The sequence below is a fragment of the Manacus vitellinus genome, unplaced genomic scaffold (genome assembly GCF_001715985.3).
Source record: "Manacus vitellinus isolate BGI_N305 unplaced genomic scaffold, ASM171598v3 scaffold_20_pilon, whole genome shotgun sequence".
Taxonomy (NCBI): Eukaryota; Metazoa; Chordata; class Aves; order Passeriformes; family Pipridae; genus Manacus; species Manacus vitellinus.
Genome location: NW_021939471.1, coordinates 10,851,561 through 10,869,377, shown reverse-complemented (window position 1 = coordinate 10,869,377; position 17,817 = coordinate 10,851,561). Strand labels below are relative to the sequence as shown.

Here is a 17,817-nt window from a genome sequence, read left to right as displayed (position 1 = left end):
GTCTGCACACTGAAAGTGAAACTTTGGATGGGTTAGAGCCACTAATGCCATGAAAGATCTCAAAGATCCAAGTTACTCTAAAATCTGTTTTTTATTGCTAATGAAGTAGAGATGATTCTTGTCTGTCTTGTGATTAAAGCAGTGAATGCTTATTTTGAGTCCTGAGCAAAATACCTTTACAGACCCCATTCAGGCTCTAAAATCTGTTATGATAGTTACTGGTAACAATCCCCCTTGCCTTTTTGTTTTGGTTTATGTTGTGAGGATGTTTTTTCATTTGTTTGTTTCTTTTATATTCTGTCACTGGATTGCTAGGAAGTCACAACTGCTGCCAGATGGAGGTCTGAACTCTAATTTCAGAGGCATATTTTTCCATTAAAAAAAATCTTGCTAGTGTGCCATTGTTAGTGTTTCAAAATATGAGTCCTGTGTGTAGCTGACATAAAACATGTGATCAAGCTGTTAAAAATGTTCTTTGATTGTTCTTTTTCTACATAGGATTTAATGGTTTTGTCTCAATCCCAGATGGTCATAATTGGCAAACTAATGCCTTGCACTGATTGCTTTGTAGATTTTATTTTTCCTTGCATAAAAAAACATAGATATGATATAACTCTCTGGAATATTTTTTTCTCTTTTTGTGATATGTTGGTGACAGAGCTGTTTTGAGCTCTTTTGATGCTAGATAATTTAATGCTAGCTGCAGTATGCAATTTGTTTCTTAATCCATTTAGATTTTGGATTAGAACATATTTCAGTGCAGTGATACATTAAAAATAAATGTGTTTGGATTATGTCTTAATTGTAATTATATTCAGTGGCAGAATGCCAATTGACTTGCACAGTTTTGAGTAGTGTTTGTAATTTTATTATCTTCTCCTGAAAATACATTGTTTGACCTTTCCATTCTTCTCCTCTGTTTGGGAATCTCTGCCTATTTTTGTACTAACCTTGTACTCTATAAGAGACTTCAAGAAACTTCCCTTTTAGTTTCTTCTGAAGTCATCAACAGTTTATCTGTTCATGGAGAGTCCAGCTGTGTTCCTGCTCTCATAAATAAGTGGTGGAATTTAAGAAAGCAGGAACAGCTACTCTATTTTTGCAGCTTGCTCTTTTTATTTTTATTCTGCCTGTAGATGTGTCAGAAGATACGCTCTTTTAAAGTTTTTTCCTGTGATACTGTCTCACATATCACTGGGAGTGATTGGGTATCAGTACTTGGAGTTTGCTACATTTTTAACCTTTCATGGTCAAAATACCCCCAAGGATGAGAAGTAGGGAGAGGATAGAGATAGGGCAGGTGTTACAGTATATTTGTATTTTCAAATATACCGTATCTTAATTCTGAGTGTTGTTTTTCGCCTGTGATATCCAAAGAGATGGACTGTAATTTATAGGTATCAGAAGGTGCTTATTCTGTTCTGAGAGTCATTTAACAAAGTGGTTTGTCAGTGCTGAATCTTTTCTTGTCTGTTAAACTCTCTCAGAGGTCAGACTTTGAGTAAAGCACAACAACCTCTAGCAGTATGCCTGGTTAAAAAAAATAATTTTGAACAGCTTTTTAAATGGAAGGATTAAAGCCATATGGACATTGTAATAATCTATTTTTCCTTTTCACAATATATATTATGAGAAATTAAGTAACTCATGAAAAATTCAATGTATTTTTTTTATGTCTGCTTTTGCTTCTGTTTAATGTTCTTATTCTTAGTTGTTAACATTAGAGCCCTCTGAGGCATATTATAGTTATTCTGCACTGTTAAGTGCTCTTGACTGTGATGTACCTTTCAAAGTGACTTGTGTTTCTAACCATGTGCTTTCACACCTATGTAAGTCAAAGCAATATCTTAAGTGTTGTCCTTTGTTTTGCCTTAATTTATGGAAGTTGATTTCTCAGGTTGTTATTCTTCAGAGAGACTGCCTAGCAGATAATGGCACAAAATGTGTGTTTGTGTGGAGTGGGGAAAGACAAATGCTTAGTTTTTACCACTAAGAAACACTAAAAGAAAGTGTTGTTTCCTTTTTTTTTTTTTTTTTTTTTTAAGGGACTTCTGAAACGTTTTGGTCAGGGATTTTTTTAACAGCGCGGTAGAAACTTAGAAGGAGGTAAATTTAAGTCCTGATTAGGTTACAGCTAAACTTTGCACACAAGGTGACTGCAATCAGGTATGAATTTGGGTGAGCTTTAAATTTACAAATTCAGGAGCTGACTAGGAATCCAGCTACTAAAAACAGAGCAGTTCCTTTGCTAAAGATGCAGTATAGATTTATGTTTGATTTAAAGCTATTTACAACCTTCCTGATTCTTAGGATGATGTCAGATATTTTGCCTTTCTTCCTGATCTAAAGAATGTGTACCCCAAAAATTCTGCTACTGTGCTGTTGGAAGATTAAATTATTCTGTCTAGGTATCTTCAACCTTCACGTAGGATGAAACATAAGTAGAATGTGGTGAAACATCTGTATCCATTTCTTTGCTAATGCCCCACTGTTGTCTTTATTTCTTACAAGCAAATTTTTGAGAACCTCCTGTCATCTTGCATGTTGTAAATGAAATTAGAGATGCTAAGCTGGAGACCAATAAAAATTCCAGATTTTTTCCTTGTCTCAGCAATTATATATTTCCTTTTTTTTTTTTTGAGGTAAAAAAGTAATTACTCTTTAGAAAAAATACAGTGTAATCTTCAGTATTAAGAATTAACAGAAGACTAATAATAATGGAGGATTGCATCTCACCAGTGTGAGAACACTTTCTTTTTTTTTTTCCTTTTTTCTTTTTTTTGGGATGTGAAATACAAACCCAAGGCAGCCTCCACAGGTTTGGCTGCAGGTAACTGTTTAATGTGCAATTATTTCCATTATTCTTGTCTCTGTTTCTAACAGCTGTTTTTAAATGCTAACAATAAAGTCGCAGACAAGAGTGAGAAAGACCTTACCAACAAATTACTGACAGAAATGAATGAGGACCAGGTACCTACCTAAACTGTATTTTGCTTCAATCAAAGTCAAGCCACAATCACAGGAAAATTGATTCCTGTGCTTCACCTTAACCATCCTACTTAAGCCTTCTGCAGCAAGCTGAACTTGTGTTGCTGCACACATCAGTATTTCCTGTCTCTCAGAAAATGATTTTTCTGAATAACAGATTGAATTCAATCTATGTTTTATTCATCTACTTCAAACTGCAGATATTTACAATAGACTGGGCCTCAGTTATGCTTCTTTTAAGGAAAAGGTGAAGTACATGAATGGAATCCAAATAAATTCTCTCAACCTGGTGGTGATTTTTTTTTCCCCTCGTTTTCTTCTTTTTTACTTCTTTGTCTCAGCACTGTGGTGTTTTGGATTCTGGGGCCTTGTTTGTGAATCTCAATGGTTGTGTTTGGTGTCCTGATTCTTTGCTTGTCATCAAGAACAGATGTTCACAAAACAATGGACAGGCTGAATCAGGGAGGTAGGAATAGCCTGTTGTTTTACTTTTTCCAAATATTATGGAAAGTTTCAAATGCAAATTGTTGTATTAATTTTATAGTAGAATTATTTGTTCCGATTAAAACTGTAAAGAAATGCTAAATACAGGGGATGGTAATCTACAAATCGTGATTTTTAACTAATAGCTTTGGCTTTTTTGGACACAGCACAACACTCTAACCGCATCTAAATGTTTCTTCACATCTAACGTGGTCTTCTAATTCTTGACATTTGATTTTCAAAATATGTCTGAGATGCATATAATATTCCAGAGATGATGAAAACAGTACATTTGTTTGTACAGTGTTGCTAATTAGGCTTACGGATGGATGCAAAATAGTGCTCCAACATTTTTGTTCTTAAAACCACCATAGAAATATCAATATAGAAAAGAATTACAGAAAAAACCTCAAAGGATTGCTTAAATTGGAAAGAGAGGTGTTGATCAGTGCAATGAGACTATGGGTGAGGTAGCCACCTAACTCTGGCTGTGTGACTTATCTCTTATAATTTGTGTGTTTGTGTGCTGCATTGGTGTGTAGGGCCTTGGATGGAAAAGAAGACAATTTATGTGAACTGCAGGTGCCTGATTGTCCAGCAGCACACACACACATACTGCAAGAGATTTCCTGATTGTTTTCCTCCCTCCCTCTTGAGGTTGTCCATTAGGCGCATGAGGAAAACTTGTTTGTCCTTTAGAATATTTGAAGTGCAGCGTGTGTTGTGAATGCTTCTCTCCTCTTGAAGTATGTGGATAGTTGTCTACCGTGGTGTAATTCCTTGTAGGCTGTGGGGTTATGAAATCTTGACTGGTGGGGAGATGATTTTTGAAGCATGTTGCCAAACTCTTGGTTTCCCTCCTGGCAGGAGGGCACAGTACACACTTTGGAGCTTAACCGTCTTTGGACATTTGTTTATGACTTCTGTACCTGCTACTTTCAGGTGTTTCAGGGACACCTGGACTCCTTGGCAGTATCAACCATTCAAGCCCTCACAGCAGTAATGCACAAGTCTCCAGCTGCAAAGGTAACAGTATATATGCAGAGGTCTATTTGCAGTAGGCTTCTTGATCTTTTTTCCACTTAGTGTTTTTATCACAGTATCTTGATGGATCTTCCTAATGAAGATGAGCAGATTGTGGTCACACATTCGTGACAGATAGCTGATTAGAATTCCTTATCCTTTTATATGTGTCTAGTGGCTGAACACTGAGTCATCTTTCTTTCAAAACTGGAAGATCAGAGTATAATAGCAGTTGGAACTTTGTAAAGGAAGTACATTGTTACTTGTCCCATGACTACATGGGGTAGACTTAGTGGGTATTTGCAGGAATTTTCAGGCAGGAGTTTGTGTTGTAGTTTTATCATGGTTTTAAACTAACCTAGGACAGTATTGCTGTCCAAATGGTGGTCTTGCCATTCCCCTGCCCTTCCTTGGTAGTTACCCTTGTGGTTTGATAAATGGATAGATTGTGGTTAGTTTGTGATTCTGACTGGAAGCTAAGCCCATGGAAAAGTAGTGTATTTATTCCTGGATTGCTGAGTTCATTAGATCCTAGCCTTGGTTAAATGATTCCCTGGTCTTGGCATGGGGAAAGGGATGTGGCTGCACAGTATGGTCTAAAGGAAGAGTGGGAGTCATCTGATTTTATTGCTAGTTGCAGTACAGCCTGAGGGAAAAACAACAGGGTCAGTTATGCTCCTCCAGAGCCTTATTCAGGGTGCTTATTTCTCCACTGACTCTGGAAAGCCTGAAAAGAGTTATATGTTGGAGATGAGAACTGCTGGGATTCACAGAGGGTCAGCAGAGTTTTCAGTTGTACTTCTGCTGCAACATACATTTTTCTTTTTTCTTTCCATAGTTACCTAAGCAACCACCTCACTTCTGATGACAGATTTATTCTTTTTAAAAAAATAAAATTAATTTCAGTGCGGAATACAGCCAGGAAAAGAGTATCCATTCCATATGATGTGTTGACTGTTTATTAATTAAACTATAAATATAAATGGATGCTACATCTTGAACTTCACTGGCCGATTTAATATTTTTCTCTTGATGTAAAAATCAATTAGTTTTCAGAAGAACTTCCTTGGAACACTTTTCTAATTTTTTAAAGTGTTTAGGATGGGCGGTTTTTAATCAGCTGGTCTAGGAGAATCTTTGACTGAAAGATTAATATTTGAATACTTCTAATTCTTAATGTAAACATTTCATGCTATAGTTTGCACTAAAAAACAAAGCTATTAGTTCTTTGCGATAGTTTTAACATTTGGATTATACTGAAGCAATTATATTTTTGTATAGGTAATTACTAAAATATTACTTCGAACTTTTATTTGTTTATCTGTGTGCTGCAGTGAGATCCTTCTCATCTGTAGCATTCTAGAGACAGTACAATGGATATGTTATCAAAAAGATTTTTATAGCATTCTAGTTATTATGTGTCTAATATTTTGTTAAATTAGAACCTGCTGCAGTAGGCGAGCAATTTTTGTCCATTTTATTTGTTAGTGAGACTGGGATTTTTATCCTCAGGAAGTCTTCAAGGAGAGGATTGGCTATGCACACATATATGAGGTACTAAAATCACTGGGTCAACCCTCACGGGAATTGCTGGAAGAACTCATGAATATGGTGAGATATCCTTGCTTTGAAAGCAAAAACATTTACGTCCTTCAAAATTACTTCTAGCCCTATTTTATTGTTATTTCACATCTGAGTTCTCTGCTGTTTCTCAGGCTGTTGAAGGTGACCACATGGCTGTTGGGATACTAGGCATTAGTAATGTCCAGCCCTTATTGCTGCTTATCCAGTGGCTTCCAGAACTCGAATCACATGAGCTGCAGATTTTCATCTCAAATTGGTTGAGGCGAATCTGCTGTATTAACAGACAGAGTCGTGCCACATGTGTCAATGCAAACATGGTCATCCGGATCATTGAGACACTCAACTCCCACTCCGCCCTCCACTGTACTTGTGCAGAGAACCTGATTGCCCTTCTGGGCTCTTTGGGGAGCCAGTCAATGGGCTCAGAAGAACTGCTTCAACTGATACGGCTCCTGAGGACTGAGGAGCCCAGAGGAGCTCACCCTTACGTGGTTCCAGTGATGCGAGCCATCCTGGCGATGGCCCGGAAGCAGGGCATGGCCAGTGCCTTGCAGTACTTCAACTTGCACCACAGCATGGCCGGGATCGCTGTGCCAGCAATCCAGAGGTGGCCGGGCTCTGCCTTTTCTTTCAACGCGTGGCTCTGCCTTGACCAGGACCGGGTGGACCCCAGCACGACCAGCAAAAGTGGCAAGAGGAAGCAGCTCTATAGGTATAGTTACTATAATTACTTCAGCAGCACAAATCTAGGTCATCTGTTCCCCATGGCATATGGTGCCCTGTGACATGTGGCGCTTCTGCTTATCTTCATAGAGTGCAATACATAATGCTTAGTCTGTGAAAGGGAGCGGTTTCATCTGTCACCAGAGCCAGGTTATGTTAAAGAAATAAACGTGTAGTTTCTCTGTTATAATGTTTTATTGTCTACAGTTCAATATCCATGACTCCAAATTGTGTTAAGGTTCACTGCTTAAACAAAACAACATTAAAAAACAAAAACCAACCCCCCAAAAACCCCACCCCAATGAACTCTATTTTTTGTATAAGAGCACAATGAAAAGGACAACTTCATAGTGCTTAAGTAGTGGCTGTTGACATGAATGGTTCTTGATATAATTTAACTTTCTGGCTACTAACATTCAGCAGTAAACAGAATGTCTTCTGTTTGGTTTTTTTTTCATAACAAGAGTAACAGCTAGTCACATAGTAAATATTGGACCAACAACAAATGACTTATGTTGATTCTCTCCTTAATGAAAGTACTGTTAGGTGGTAGTTTTGATGAAGCAAGTCCTTGATTGTCTGTTTTGTTCTCTTTCTATAGCTTTTTTACAGGAAGTGGTATGGGGTTTGAAGCCTTTATTACATGCTCTGGGGTATTGGTGGTTGCAGTTTGCACAAAGAGGGAATATGCAACAGTGATGCTGCCTGACCATTGTTTTTTTGACTCTCTCTGGGTAAGATTTGATACTGACAAACACTGTGTTTAGGATAGTACTGTTAGCTAGGAAGTCCAAGTTCTATTTTTTGGTTATTTTACAAATATATATCTCAATAATTCATTGCATAAGAACAGATTTAATTTCAAATAATGAAGGTAATTTTCATGTAGATGAGATGGAGCTAACTTATGCTTGTGTTACTAGGCATTTTTTATTATTAAGCTGGTTACAGCATTGGAGGGTTTTTTATATTAAATTATAACAAGCATAGGTGACTGTGGTGCTATGTGAATATATAAACTGTCCTGCTGTGTTTCTCCCTTACCCTTTTCTATTCCCATACTTAAAGTCTGATGTACGTTATTATGGAAGAGCTGTATCTCTTTTCCCTTCAAAAAACTCACTCTTCCCTTACATGTAAACGTTTGCTACTTGTAAATGGAAGGAGCCAATAGGTGGTCTTATCTTCTAGTTCATACTTTGGATTTATTTTCTTAAGTGGTTTCCTCCACAGCCTAGTAGAGATGAAGTTAAATAGTTCCATATAGTCATTTCACTGTTTTTAATAATGACTTAATTATTTTATATTGCTTAACCAGCACAACATAACTATTGTTCATGTGCCTGGAAAGAGGCCCTTTGGTCAGAGCCTTGTGTATATCTACGTCAATGGACAGCAGAAGGTCTCTGCCCCACTTCGATTCCCTGCTATGAATGAAGTAAGTTCCCTTCTGAGTCATACCCCTGTTGGGATGAACTCTCACAGATTAATGAAAATATAGGTGCCATTTTTAATTTGGAAACTGTGTAAGAGTTTAATATCTTAACCTATTGCTGATAAGCTTCTGTTCAACTTTGGACACTGTCCAGACTATCGTTTTGGAGTGTAACTACTGTAAGTAATGCTTGTTTAGTCATCTCAGTTTAAAAACAAACCAAAAAAACCTCACTAGATGACCTTGATTAAATTGTGAGGTTTTCCTCAAAATAATTGCCTGAACATATTGACATTATGGTTAAGTTATAAAAAATCAGAGCTCTGCCAGTAGGATTGATGTAACAGCACTCAATAAGGATTATTCCCTGTTGTTTTCAGTGGTAACTTTTTTAAATTGCATTTTTTAATGTTTCCTTAACTATATACTAGTCTTATACCTGCTTTGCTAACTGGATAAGCAGTTTATGTGCAGTTAATCCAACTATTTTGAATGTGCACAAATTTAGCCAAAAAATACACTAACCCTCAGAATGAGTGTATGTCATGTTTGGTTTCCTTTGTAAGCATTGTTCATTCTTTTTGTGGAACAAATTTATTTTAAACTGGGCTACAACACTGAACATTCTTCCCTCTTTTGTAAGTTCTAATTTGATATTTGTTAGGTATATGGAGCAAACAGTTAAATTGGATGCCGTCATAGTAAAATCAGTATAAATCTTAAAAATGAGAGTAAATGTAGTTTTCCTTGGAAGATAAAACTCTGGATTTTGACCTATCTGTAGAATAAGTGCTGTAAACATCAAGGTAACTAAAAGTGAGGCAATTAAGCTTACCATGAGAGCATCTATTTTAGTGGAATACCTGATAGGAGAAATGTACAGCAACAGATACACTGGGCTAGTATTTTGGAATATAATCCAGAAAAGGAGTGTTTATGAGGATATCTGGAGCACCGTCCTTCCTGTCTGTGCTCCTGCCAGAGGTCACACAACAGTTGGAGTAATCAAATTACTCTTACTCAGAGAAAGAGCATTCTCTGCTGTTGCGAAAAGTGGATGCTCTTTTTCTTTTTTTTTGCCTAATGTTTTTCGGTGCTTGCCAGAACTTGTTGCTCTTGGTTTAATTTATTTAGTTCAGTATTGCTAGATATAGTCTTCAGATTTAGAGTGTAGATTTACAGTATGTGTTTCATTTTCTTTCTTCCATGTGTGACTCTCCAGTCTTTTACTTCTTGCTGCATTGGTTCAGCTGGTCAAAGAACAACAACTCCTCCTCCATCTCAGATCCCAGATCCGCCTTTTTCCTCCCCGGTTATGCCCCATCGGACATCACTTGGGGGCATTCTCTCTACAGGAAGTTGGGGTGGGGTGCTTGGAAAACCAGAGCTCATCACCAAGATGATCTCAGCAGGGACTCAGGACAGTGAATGGGGGTGTCCAACATCTTTGGAGGGCCAACTTGGATCTGTTATCATCTTTCATGAAGCACTGCAACCTTCTCAGGTGAAAGCATTATATTTAGCAGGTGAGTGGTGATTGTAGTGGCTTAGTGGAATAAAAGGAATGAGTTATGAACAAGACCCCATTGAGCTTTGCTCTATACAGACACATAACGAAGAATTTACAGTCCAGAAGCCTTATAAAAAATAAACTTAAAATTTAATGGTAAGTATTGTATGAAGCTTGATTTAAAAATGTTATGTTTGCATAAGCTCATCTATTTATCATATGTACAGACCTACCAAAATCAGAATGTTAGGTAGTATTTTCACTTGTAAGTTCTAAATTTTTGCTGCTGTTTGCCTACATGTAAATTTACAGTTGAGATTCCTTTATAAAGTATTGCTCTTGCTATGATAGGCCACTTTAAAGTGATTTATGCTTGAGGATTTTTCTGTAAGAATTAATTATTAAGTGGTCATTTAAAAAAAAAATACACTGAAAGTTATGTCATACAGTTGAAAGTGTTAAGGTATTAAGTTCCATAATGACTTGAGGTTGTTAGAGATTAGCATTAAAACATTTGTATCGTATCAAGGAAATATTTTGTATTGATAAACAAAATGATCTTGAGGGTTACTCATTTTTTGGCATCTGGGCTTGATGACAGAGATTAGTGACAAATATGAGATAGGTAATTGTAAAAATAAACATTAGAGCTGTTTGAATGTATAAACCCCCCTGTTTTTCGTTGTGTAGTTTAGCTTTTCATGAAGAATGTAATTCTTTTTAAGCAGACCCTATGAAATAAATTATTTAAGTCATAGAGACTCCTTCAAAGCATGTCTCAAATAGATATGGTTCAGACTGTCCTATTTGTTGTTGCAACAAATTGTAGCAGTATAAAATTTGTAAAGAGCAACATTAATATCCAGTGGACTCTTGAATATATGTATTATAAATATATAATTGTGTATATATAATTTGTTATAGGTCCAAACTGTTTAACTCCATGGAAGTCTCAAGAGGCTGAAGTAGCAGATCTCCCCAGTAAGGTGCTGCTTCATTATACACCAAAGGTATAAAACAGTACATAACTTCTCTTTGATTTCACAGTGTGGATTACTTCTGGAATATGTTCTAGAGGGTCTTTGTTTTGCTATTGCTGTTTCATAGAACAGATGAGTGTGTCATCTTTACACTGTGGTTATTATGGCAAGATAAGGAGCTGTGAGAGCTTTCTTAAACTGTAATCTTCTGCAGACATAGTAGGTTTTGTCCATGTTTGGCAAAAGGACAGAATTATCTTGTACAGCATTGAATGTCAAGTCTCAGATGACATATATGGTGTTCTAAGGATTTCACATTGTTTAAATACTTTAATATCAGCACATTGGCACTAACTTCCTGAAACACGTTAGCCATCACTCTGAAATGTCATGTGTTCAAGGATCTGTAACTTGTTCCTATAAGGTACCATAGCTGCTTTGTTTGTTTAACAGGCCTGCAGAAGCCCAATTTGTCTTGATCTGTCTGCAAACCTTTTACATGGAAGACTAACTGGAAACAAAGTAGTGAACTGGGACATCAAGGTAAATGCATTCTGAAGAAGCAGAACCTGATGTAAACAAGCCAGTGGTTGTGTGCATTCAATTAACTTTTGGAATGCTGGAAATTATTAGCATAATGCAAATTATATTTAGCAGATACAGCATGTTTTTATAATGAGAATTAACGAGATAATGCTGTAGCTGGAGTAGTATTGCATTTACATTGCATTTATTGAGAACTTACAAGGGCCACTGTTTTTACTGTCACAGTGTATGAAGATGTTTTGTGATAGCTGAGTAGTCTTCATAATCATGTTCAATGCATGTAGTGTACTGAAAGCATTTTGTCATCTCTAGGGAATTTTGTGATTTTTTTTGTAATCTTAAGATCTGAATGAGATTAAGATTAGTAGGGTTAAGTTAACACTTGTGACTTGTCAGTAGAATACTACATTTTTTTATCTTGAGGAATAATTTACAAACAAATAAATATGAGCTGGGTTTTTTTGACATTGAACAATCAATTGTACTAGAAAACTAAGTAATAAGGAAATATTCTTAGAACAACCCTATGCATATGCACAGTGCATGTCTCCACAATCACTTATGGACACTAATGTTAAGAAAATTCAGACACTTGGTAGTTAATTTTGCTATGATATGAGTAGTTTGAAAATACTGCAATTTGTCCTCTTTACCCAGTAGTGGGAGAAAGGAGGGATGAGAAGTGTTTATATCTCTAGCTTTATGGAAAAACATATTGTGAGAACAAGTCTTAGCGGAATCATTCATTAACAAACATGATGGGGGTTTGCACCATCTTGAGGTGGACTAGAGAGGAAAAACCACAGGAGCTCATGAGGAGATAGGTACAGCCTAGAAGGAGCTACAGCTACTGCTGTCCTGTGGTTCAGGCAGATTTCTGTTTTCCAAGTTCGATTTCTTTTTCCAAAATTCGCAGGTCTGTGGTGCCTTTTGTTTTGCACAACAAACACAGAAATCTTCATCCATGAGATGAATTTTGCAGATTTAAAAACATCATCTTAATTTCACTTTTCAGTTTGTTTAACCTCACCTTAATAAATATGGATTGGAGAAAGGGCATAATAAAGACACATGGAGTAGAGTTACAACTGAAAAAGCAGACAACAATGAGGAGGAAAGGGGTGATTTTTTCTACTTGTCTCCAGCATTTCTGACTGGGAAAGGAGAGTGATATCCCTCCCATGTTACTAAACTGGCATAGAGGATGTTGGGGTTTTTTTGGCTGTTAAAATTTTACTCTGCAGTAGTTTTCATTGGACTAAGCTGGGACTAAATGAGTAGGCGTCTCTGACTAGCTTGCTGAGACCTGCATTTTGAATTGATTTGAAGTGGTGGTGAATCACTTCTAGAAATCTTGTGATTTGGATGTGTTACACCTTACCACAAGAAGCATTGTCCGAATCACAGAATCAATTAGGTTGGAAAAAACATCTGAGATCAACTCCAACCTATGACCAAACACCACCACGTCAACTAGATCATGGCACGAAGTGCCATGTCCACTCTTTGCTTAAACACCTCCAGGCACAGTCTTGTGCCATCCCTGCTTGTGAGGAGGAGGGGGAAAAAGGGGTCTTAGGAGACTTGAATTTTAAGGAGAGACTTAGAATTGACATATGTGTAAAGTTATTTTAAAAAAACAAAATTAAATTTTATTATTTTTTAACTGCTTGAAGTTGAAATCTTGCGGGAATATGATTAAAGCAGATGTGTATAATCTTACAGGCTTTTCTTACTGCTTACTGCAAGTAACTTAGAAATCAGAAAATATTTTTTTTCTGTTTTTCAAATATATTTAGCAGAAGATTCTTTCTGAGATTTGTATCCTTCAGTTTCCCATGTTTATATGGGGAGAGGAGGAAGGAAATGTAAAAATACACTTTCAAAACAAGAACTGACAGGAAGGCTCATATGTAATTGTGATGGCTAAAACCTGGGCAACTCTGTTGTTAACCTGTGAGACATTTGGATTGATTTGTGATTATGTTAGGTTTCCTGTATTTGGAGTAAATATTTGCTATGTAGTTTAGGAGATTTCATTTATGGTGATGTGTTTTCTCCCTTTTCTCTTGATTTAGGATATGATCAACTGTATTGGTGGAATAAATGTACTGTTTCCATTGCTGGAGCAGATCGGCTTTCTGGGTGGACAGATGCCTGAGAAATCTGAGGGGGAAACTTTACCTCCAGAACTAGTAACTCCCGTAGAGGGAGACTGGGTGGTGTTCTCATCCACAAAGGCATCAGGTAGGAAAGTGCAGTTGAACTGAAATAATTTTTAAATTTTGATTTTAAAAGTCTTTTTGTGAATGACAGAAGGCTGTTTATTATGTGCTGGATTTTCCAGATCTATATGAAACTAAAAAGGCTCTTTCTGTTCCAAGATATCTGACATGGATACTGAATACCAGGAATTCAGCACTATGTAAAAATAATATATTTCAAGTATAGCTATAGTTAATAGCGTTCTTTTTCTTTTACAGCAGTGTAATAGTAAATCATGAAAAGTATGCAGTTTTTTAATTTCTGTTCTGATTATTTTGAGAAATTATGTGTGATGTAAAACCTACTAATATCAATAGAAAAAGCTTTCCTACAGCTTAAGTGCTGGGTCACACAGCAGCATCAGAACAGTACTATTTAGCCTTTAGCTAAATTTTTTTTCTTAGTAAAATGTTCAGGCTCCTATCTCTTCCATTTGACACAGTCCAATTTTAGTATTAAAATTAAAAGAAATTGAAAGGAAGCCTTAAGAATAGATTTTTTTTTAACTTTGCTAATATTGAAACTTAACTTTGGCCTTAACAGAAACCAGGGCGATATCAGACCTTGCAAGGGAAAATAGCTTTTTTTTGGTTGTTGTTGCTGTTTCAAATATGATATGGTGAAGTAAAAAAAATAGATCTTTTTCTCTCTAATTTTTTTGCATACCATGGCTAGAAAGTGTCAGTTTGCAACTACAGGGGGAAAATAACTTCAGCATGTGTAAAAGATTGTAACAAAGAAGTTGCAACCTGCAGCCATGGGTGAAGCAGCTGAAATGAGTACTGGGATCAGTTTGTTCTGGAGAGGCATGAAATGAAAGGAGTTGAGAAGTTCAGGAAATAGTGAGGAATACAAACACTTGATTTTACTGTTTCCTCTCTACTTTTATGCAGTGATCCAATGATAAACCATAAGACTTCTGCTACCATTGTTCTGTTTTGCAGAAGCACGTCTGGAGAAGAACATAGTTGCAACTTTCATCTTGATGATAAAACACTTTATTCAGAGACATCATGTTAATCAAGAAAATCTCATTCACTCCCATGGAGTTGCCACCCTAGGTGCCTTGTTACAGAAGGTGAGAACTTGAAACATCCTTTAGTAATGAATGTCATGGATGAAGTCCTGGTTGCTTTGAAACATAGCCAGGATATGAAGGTCTTCAGAGGTTCCTTAGCAAATGGTCTTCTTTCTTGTGTTTCTGAAACAAAAAAGGTGTGAGAAGTTGGTCTTGATCTGCAAAGTGAAATCCAGTGTTTTGTCTTTTTGTCTTTTTAGCATCTTCTGCTTTTTTTGATATAGGTACTGCATTTTATGGTTATTCAAACTGGACTAATTTTGTTTCTTGTATTGTTTTAATGGAAGCAGATGTTGCTGTAGAAGAAAACTTTATTTTTTTTTTTTAACAAAATCTTATTAGGACATTCAATATTTTAAGTGCTAACACCTGTTGTTATTTTGCAAGGTGCCAAGCATCTTAATGGATGTGAATGTACTGATGGCTGTACAGTTGTTGATAGAACAAGTCTCAGTAGAAAAGAACATGCAGCTTTTGCAACAGATGTATCAACACTTACTTTTTGACTTCAGTATATGGAACAGTGGTGACTTCCCCTTCAGAATTGGTGAGCTCTTGGACTTGGGCAATTGTGCGAAGGCACAGTATTCTTCACTTGACACAAATCTTTATCTAGGTTCTAAAAGAAAACTTTATATTGTAGGACATATACAATATCTTTCTACAATCATCAAAGACAGTAGAAGACTCTTCAGAAAGAAGTATGGTGTGCAGTTTCTTCTAGACACACTCAGGATTTATTATGGGTATGTGGTTTACTAGTTCTGACTCCTCCTCATTTATTGTATGTGGCTGTTATTTTTTTCCCCATCATCCTAGTAAGAATTAATAAATAAAACTGAAAGTTGGCTTTTAGTAGTTGATTTAATTTACAAAATTACATTAAATTTTTTCCCCATTTGACTTCCTACTTTTCCTTGACTTGAATTTTTGTGTTAAGATTATATAAAATTTATGTCAGTGATACTAAAAGCACTTGTAAGAGTCATTAAAATTACAAAACTGTAGAACTTGTTTTCAACAATGCAAATTAATTCGTAGGTTGTTGCCATTATAGAAGGGAAGGGTGTTTCTCATTTTAAGTTCTTTTATATACTTGTAGAATTTGAAGTAGGACTTCTTTAGGAATTTTAAATTTTAGCTTTCAGTATTGATGACATATTTCTGCTTATGAGTATAGTTATGTCCTTGAGGAAGATTGGCTAGAGACTCTGCTTTTTCCTTTAGAGGGGGAAAAGGGGGGAACCTGAAATCCTGACCTATGTACAAATCAGTACAAGTCTACATTTCAGGGCTTTTATGGGCTTGCTAAGTCTGATCTGCTTATTCAGTTGCTTGACTTCAGTAAAATTTGAAAACTCGTGCATGATGCTGGGGTAGATGAAAAATTACAAAACTAGCTCATTAAAATTGCTATAAATGAGTCATGAAGAACTTCCTGAGATTGTCTTTCCGGTCTGTTGGTGCACAGGAGTGGTTGTAAAGACAGTGATTTGGCTCCCGATGACCTGAGAACGATACGGACATCCCTGTATGGACTGATCAAATATTTCCTGAGCAAAGGTGGAACACATGAAGAAATACAGAGCATTGTAGGATACATAGCTGCCACCACTGATGAGGAGCAGGTATCCAACATGGCATAAATTAAGAGTTTAAACTGTACACGTTTTGGTTTTACTTCTTGGTATTTAGAAATCTTGTCTTGTGTGTTTAAAAAAATGGGGAACAAAGAAGATAAAGACCACAAGAGAAGTGTTAATCGATGTATGGTTCTGTTTAGATATAGCTGAGGTAGGATATGCCATTAGAAAAGTTATCTAGTTTACAAAACCAAATGAATTGAACTTTACCTGATCAGTTGTAATGTAGTTTCTATTTTGTAGACATCAACAGCTCTTGAACTTGCTTTATAGCTCTACTTTTTGTTTGATAAGGTGTTCTATATAGAGATAAAATGTATTAAAAATTGTACAAATGCAGTAATATTGAGCAACAAAATTTCCATTTTATTAACCAGCAAAAGGTTAAACTTAAAAGCCAAGAAAATTTTCCTAAGACAGAGCATGAAGTCTGAATGAATTGTGGATTAATTTAGTTGTCTTCATTTTGTAGCTCTGTGGAATTTTGGATGTTCTCTTCAGCCTACTTCATTCCAGTCCAACTCCAGACCAGCTTTTTTTATTGCTTTTTGAACCAGGGAATGCTGATATTCTTTATGCTCTGTTATTGCATCAAAGATACTCTGACAGGCTTAGAGAGCTTGTGTTCAAGGTAATGAATTGAATGATACGTTCTTAAATTAATCAGTTGAACATAAATTTGTATTTTTCAATGGTCTGACTGCAGAAATGGATATAATTAAAAAGGTACTAATCATCCAAGTTTTTTTTCTTATCTCTTATGTTAGCTAGATGGTATTGTCACAAAGGAATTAGTGTTCTCTTGAAGTCAAGTATTGAGATCTATTAAAAAAAAAGAAAGAGTCCATGTTGTTTGAGTTAGCCTACAAAATAAACTTTAAAAACTGTGGACCAGCATATTGTACCATACACAACTTTAAGAGGTCTGGATGTTTCTTTGTGTTTATTTTGCATTTGTGTCTATTTTTTCTCGCAGATTGTGGAAGAGATGCTGAAATGTACCAAAGTTTATGAACGTAGTAAGCACCGTATGAGACTCAGAGAAGTGGGATACTCTGGACTGGGGCTTCTTCTGAATGAATCACCAGTTCCTGTTTCCCTAATTAAAAACCTTCTTAACCAAGTTCTTTACGCAGGTAGTTGGCAAGTGTTATGTCTAACGTCAGTATGCTCTTGCTGCTTAGAGGCAAACATACCTGTTTTTTGTTCAGGAAAACCAGAGCTGTTCTACTCAAAGTTCCTGTTAGTCCCAGCTAATGTTTTCTTGTTTTCTTGAAGTTTGTTCCTTTTACTGTCCATGGATCTAGACATGACTTGAAAGGCAGTTTTTAATATTTAACTGTTACATTCTCGTGTGATATTGCTTATGTTATTTTTTTCTTTCTCTCCTACAGATCCTACTGTGAATTATAAAGATCTTATAGCTGTAGTGCATCTGGCTCATAGATCAGATATAAACGTGAGAGTGGTTATCTGTAGAAAGGTTAGTTGTCTTCTTTAGAACTGGAATATTTTCTTTTAAGCCCATAAACTGCACAGTGTGATAGCTAAATTATTTC

General features: G+C 36.2%; 1 protein-coding gene across 4 annotated transcripts in view; it reads left to right on the top strand.

Annotated features, from left to right (window-relative positions):
- Positions 1-17,817, top strand: part of NBEAL1 (neurobeachin like 1) — an 80,474-nt gene that overhangs the window by 31,318 nt on the left and 31,339 nt on the right. For 2 of the 4 annotated variants that reach the window (XR_003915767.1, XM_029959540.1), the window contains exons 10-26: positions 2,884-2,970; positions 4,414-4,497; positions 6,007-6,105; positions 6,210-6,790; positions 7,403-7,535; positions 8,120-8,239; positions 9,459-9,762; positions 10,671-10,756; positions 11,180-11,269; positions 13,351-13,519; positions 14,482-14,615; positions 15,003-15,162; positions 15,259-15,361; positions 16,087-16,243; positions 16,731-16,889; positions 17,235-17,394; positions 17,653-17,741. Coding sequence is in view for 3 of the 4 variants with exons in the window: in XM_029959540.1 (XP_029815400.1) it covers positions 2,884-2,970; positions 4,414-4,497; positions 6,007-6,105; positions 6,210-6,790; positions 7,403-7,535; positions 8,120-8,239; positions 9,459-9,762; positions 10,671-10,756; positions 11,180-11,269; positions 13,351-13,519; positions 14,482-14,615; positions 15,003-15,162; positions 15,259-15,361; positions 16,087-16,243; positions 16,731-16,889; positions 17,235-17,394; positions 17,653-17,741 (2,715 nt within the window). In the remaining variant the exon portion in view is untranslated. Of the gene's footprint in view, positions 1-2,883; positions 2,971-3,437; positions 3,455-4,413; positions 4,498-6,006; positions 6,106-6,209; positions 6,791-7,402; positions 7,536-8,119; positions 8,240-9,458; positions 9,763-10,670; positions 10,757-11,179; positions 11,270-13,350; positions 13,520-14,481; positions 14,616-15,002; positions 15,163-15,258; positions 15,362-16,086; positions 16,244-16,730; positions 16,890-17,234; positions 17,395-17,652; positions 17,742-17,817 lie in introns of those variants that run through there. The other 2 variants (XM_018071719.1, XM_029959541.1) reach the window with 2 other exon arrangements.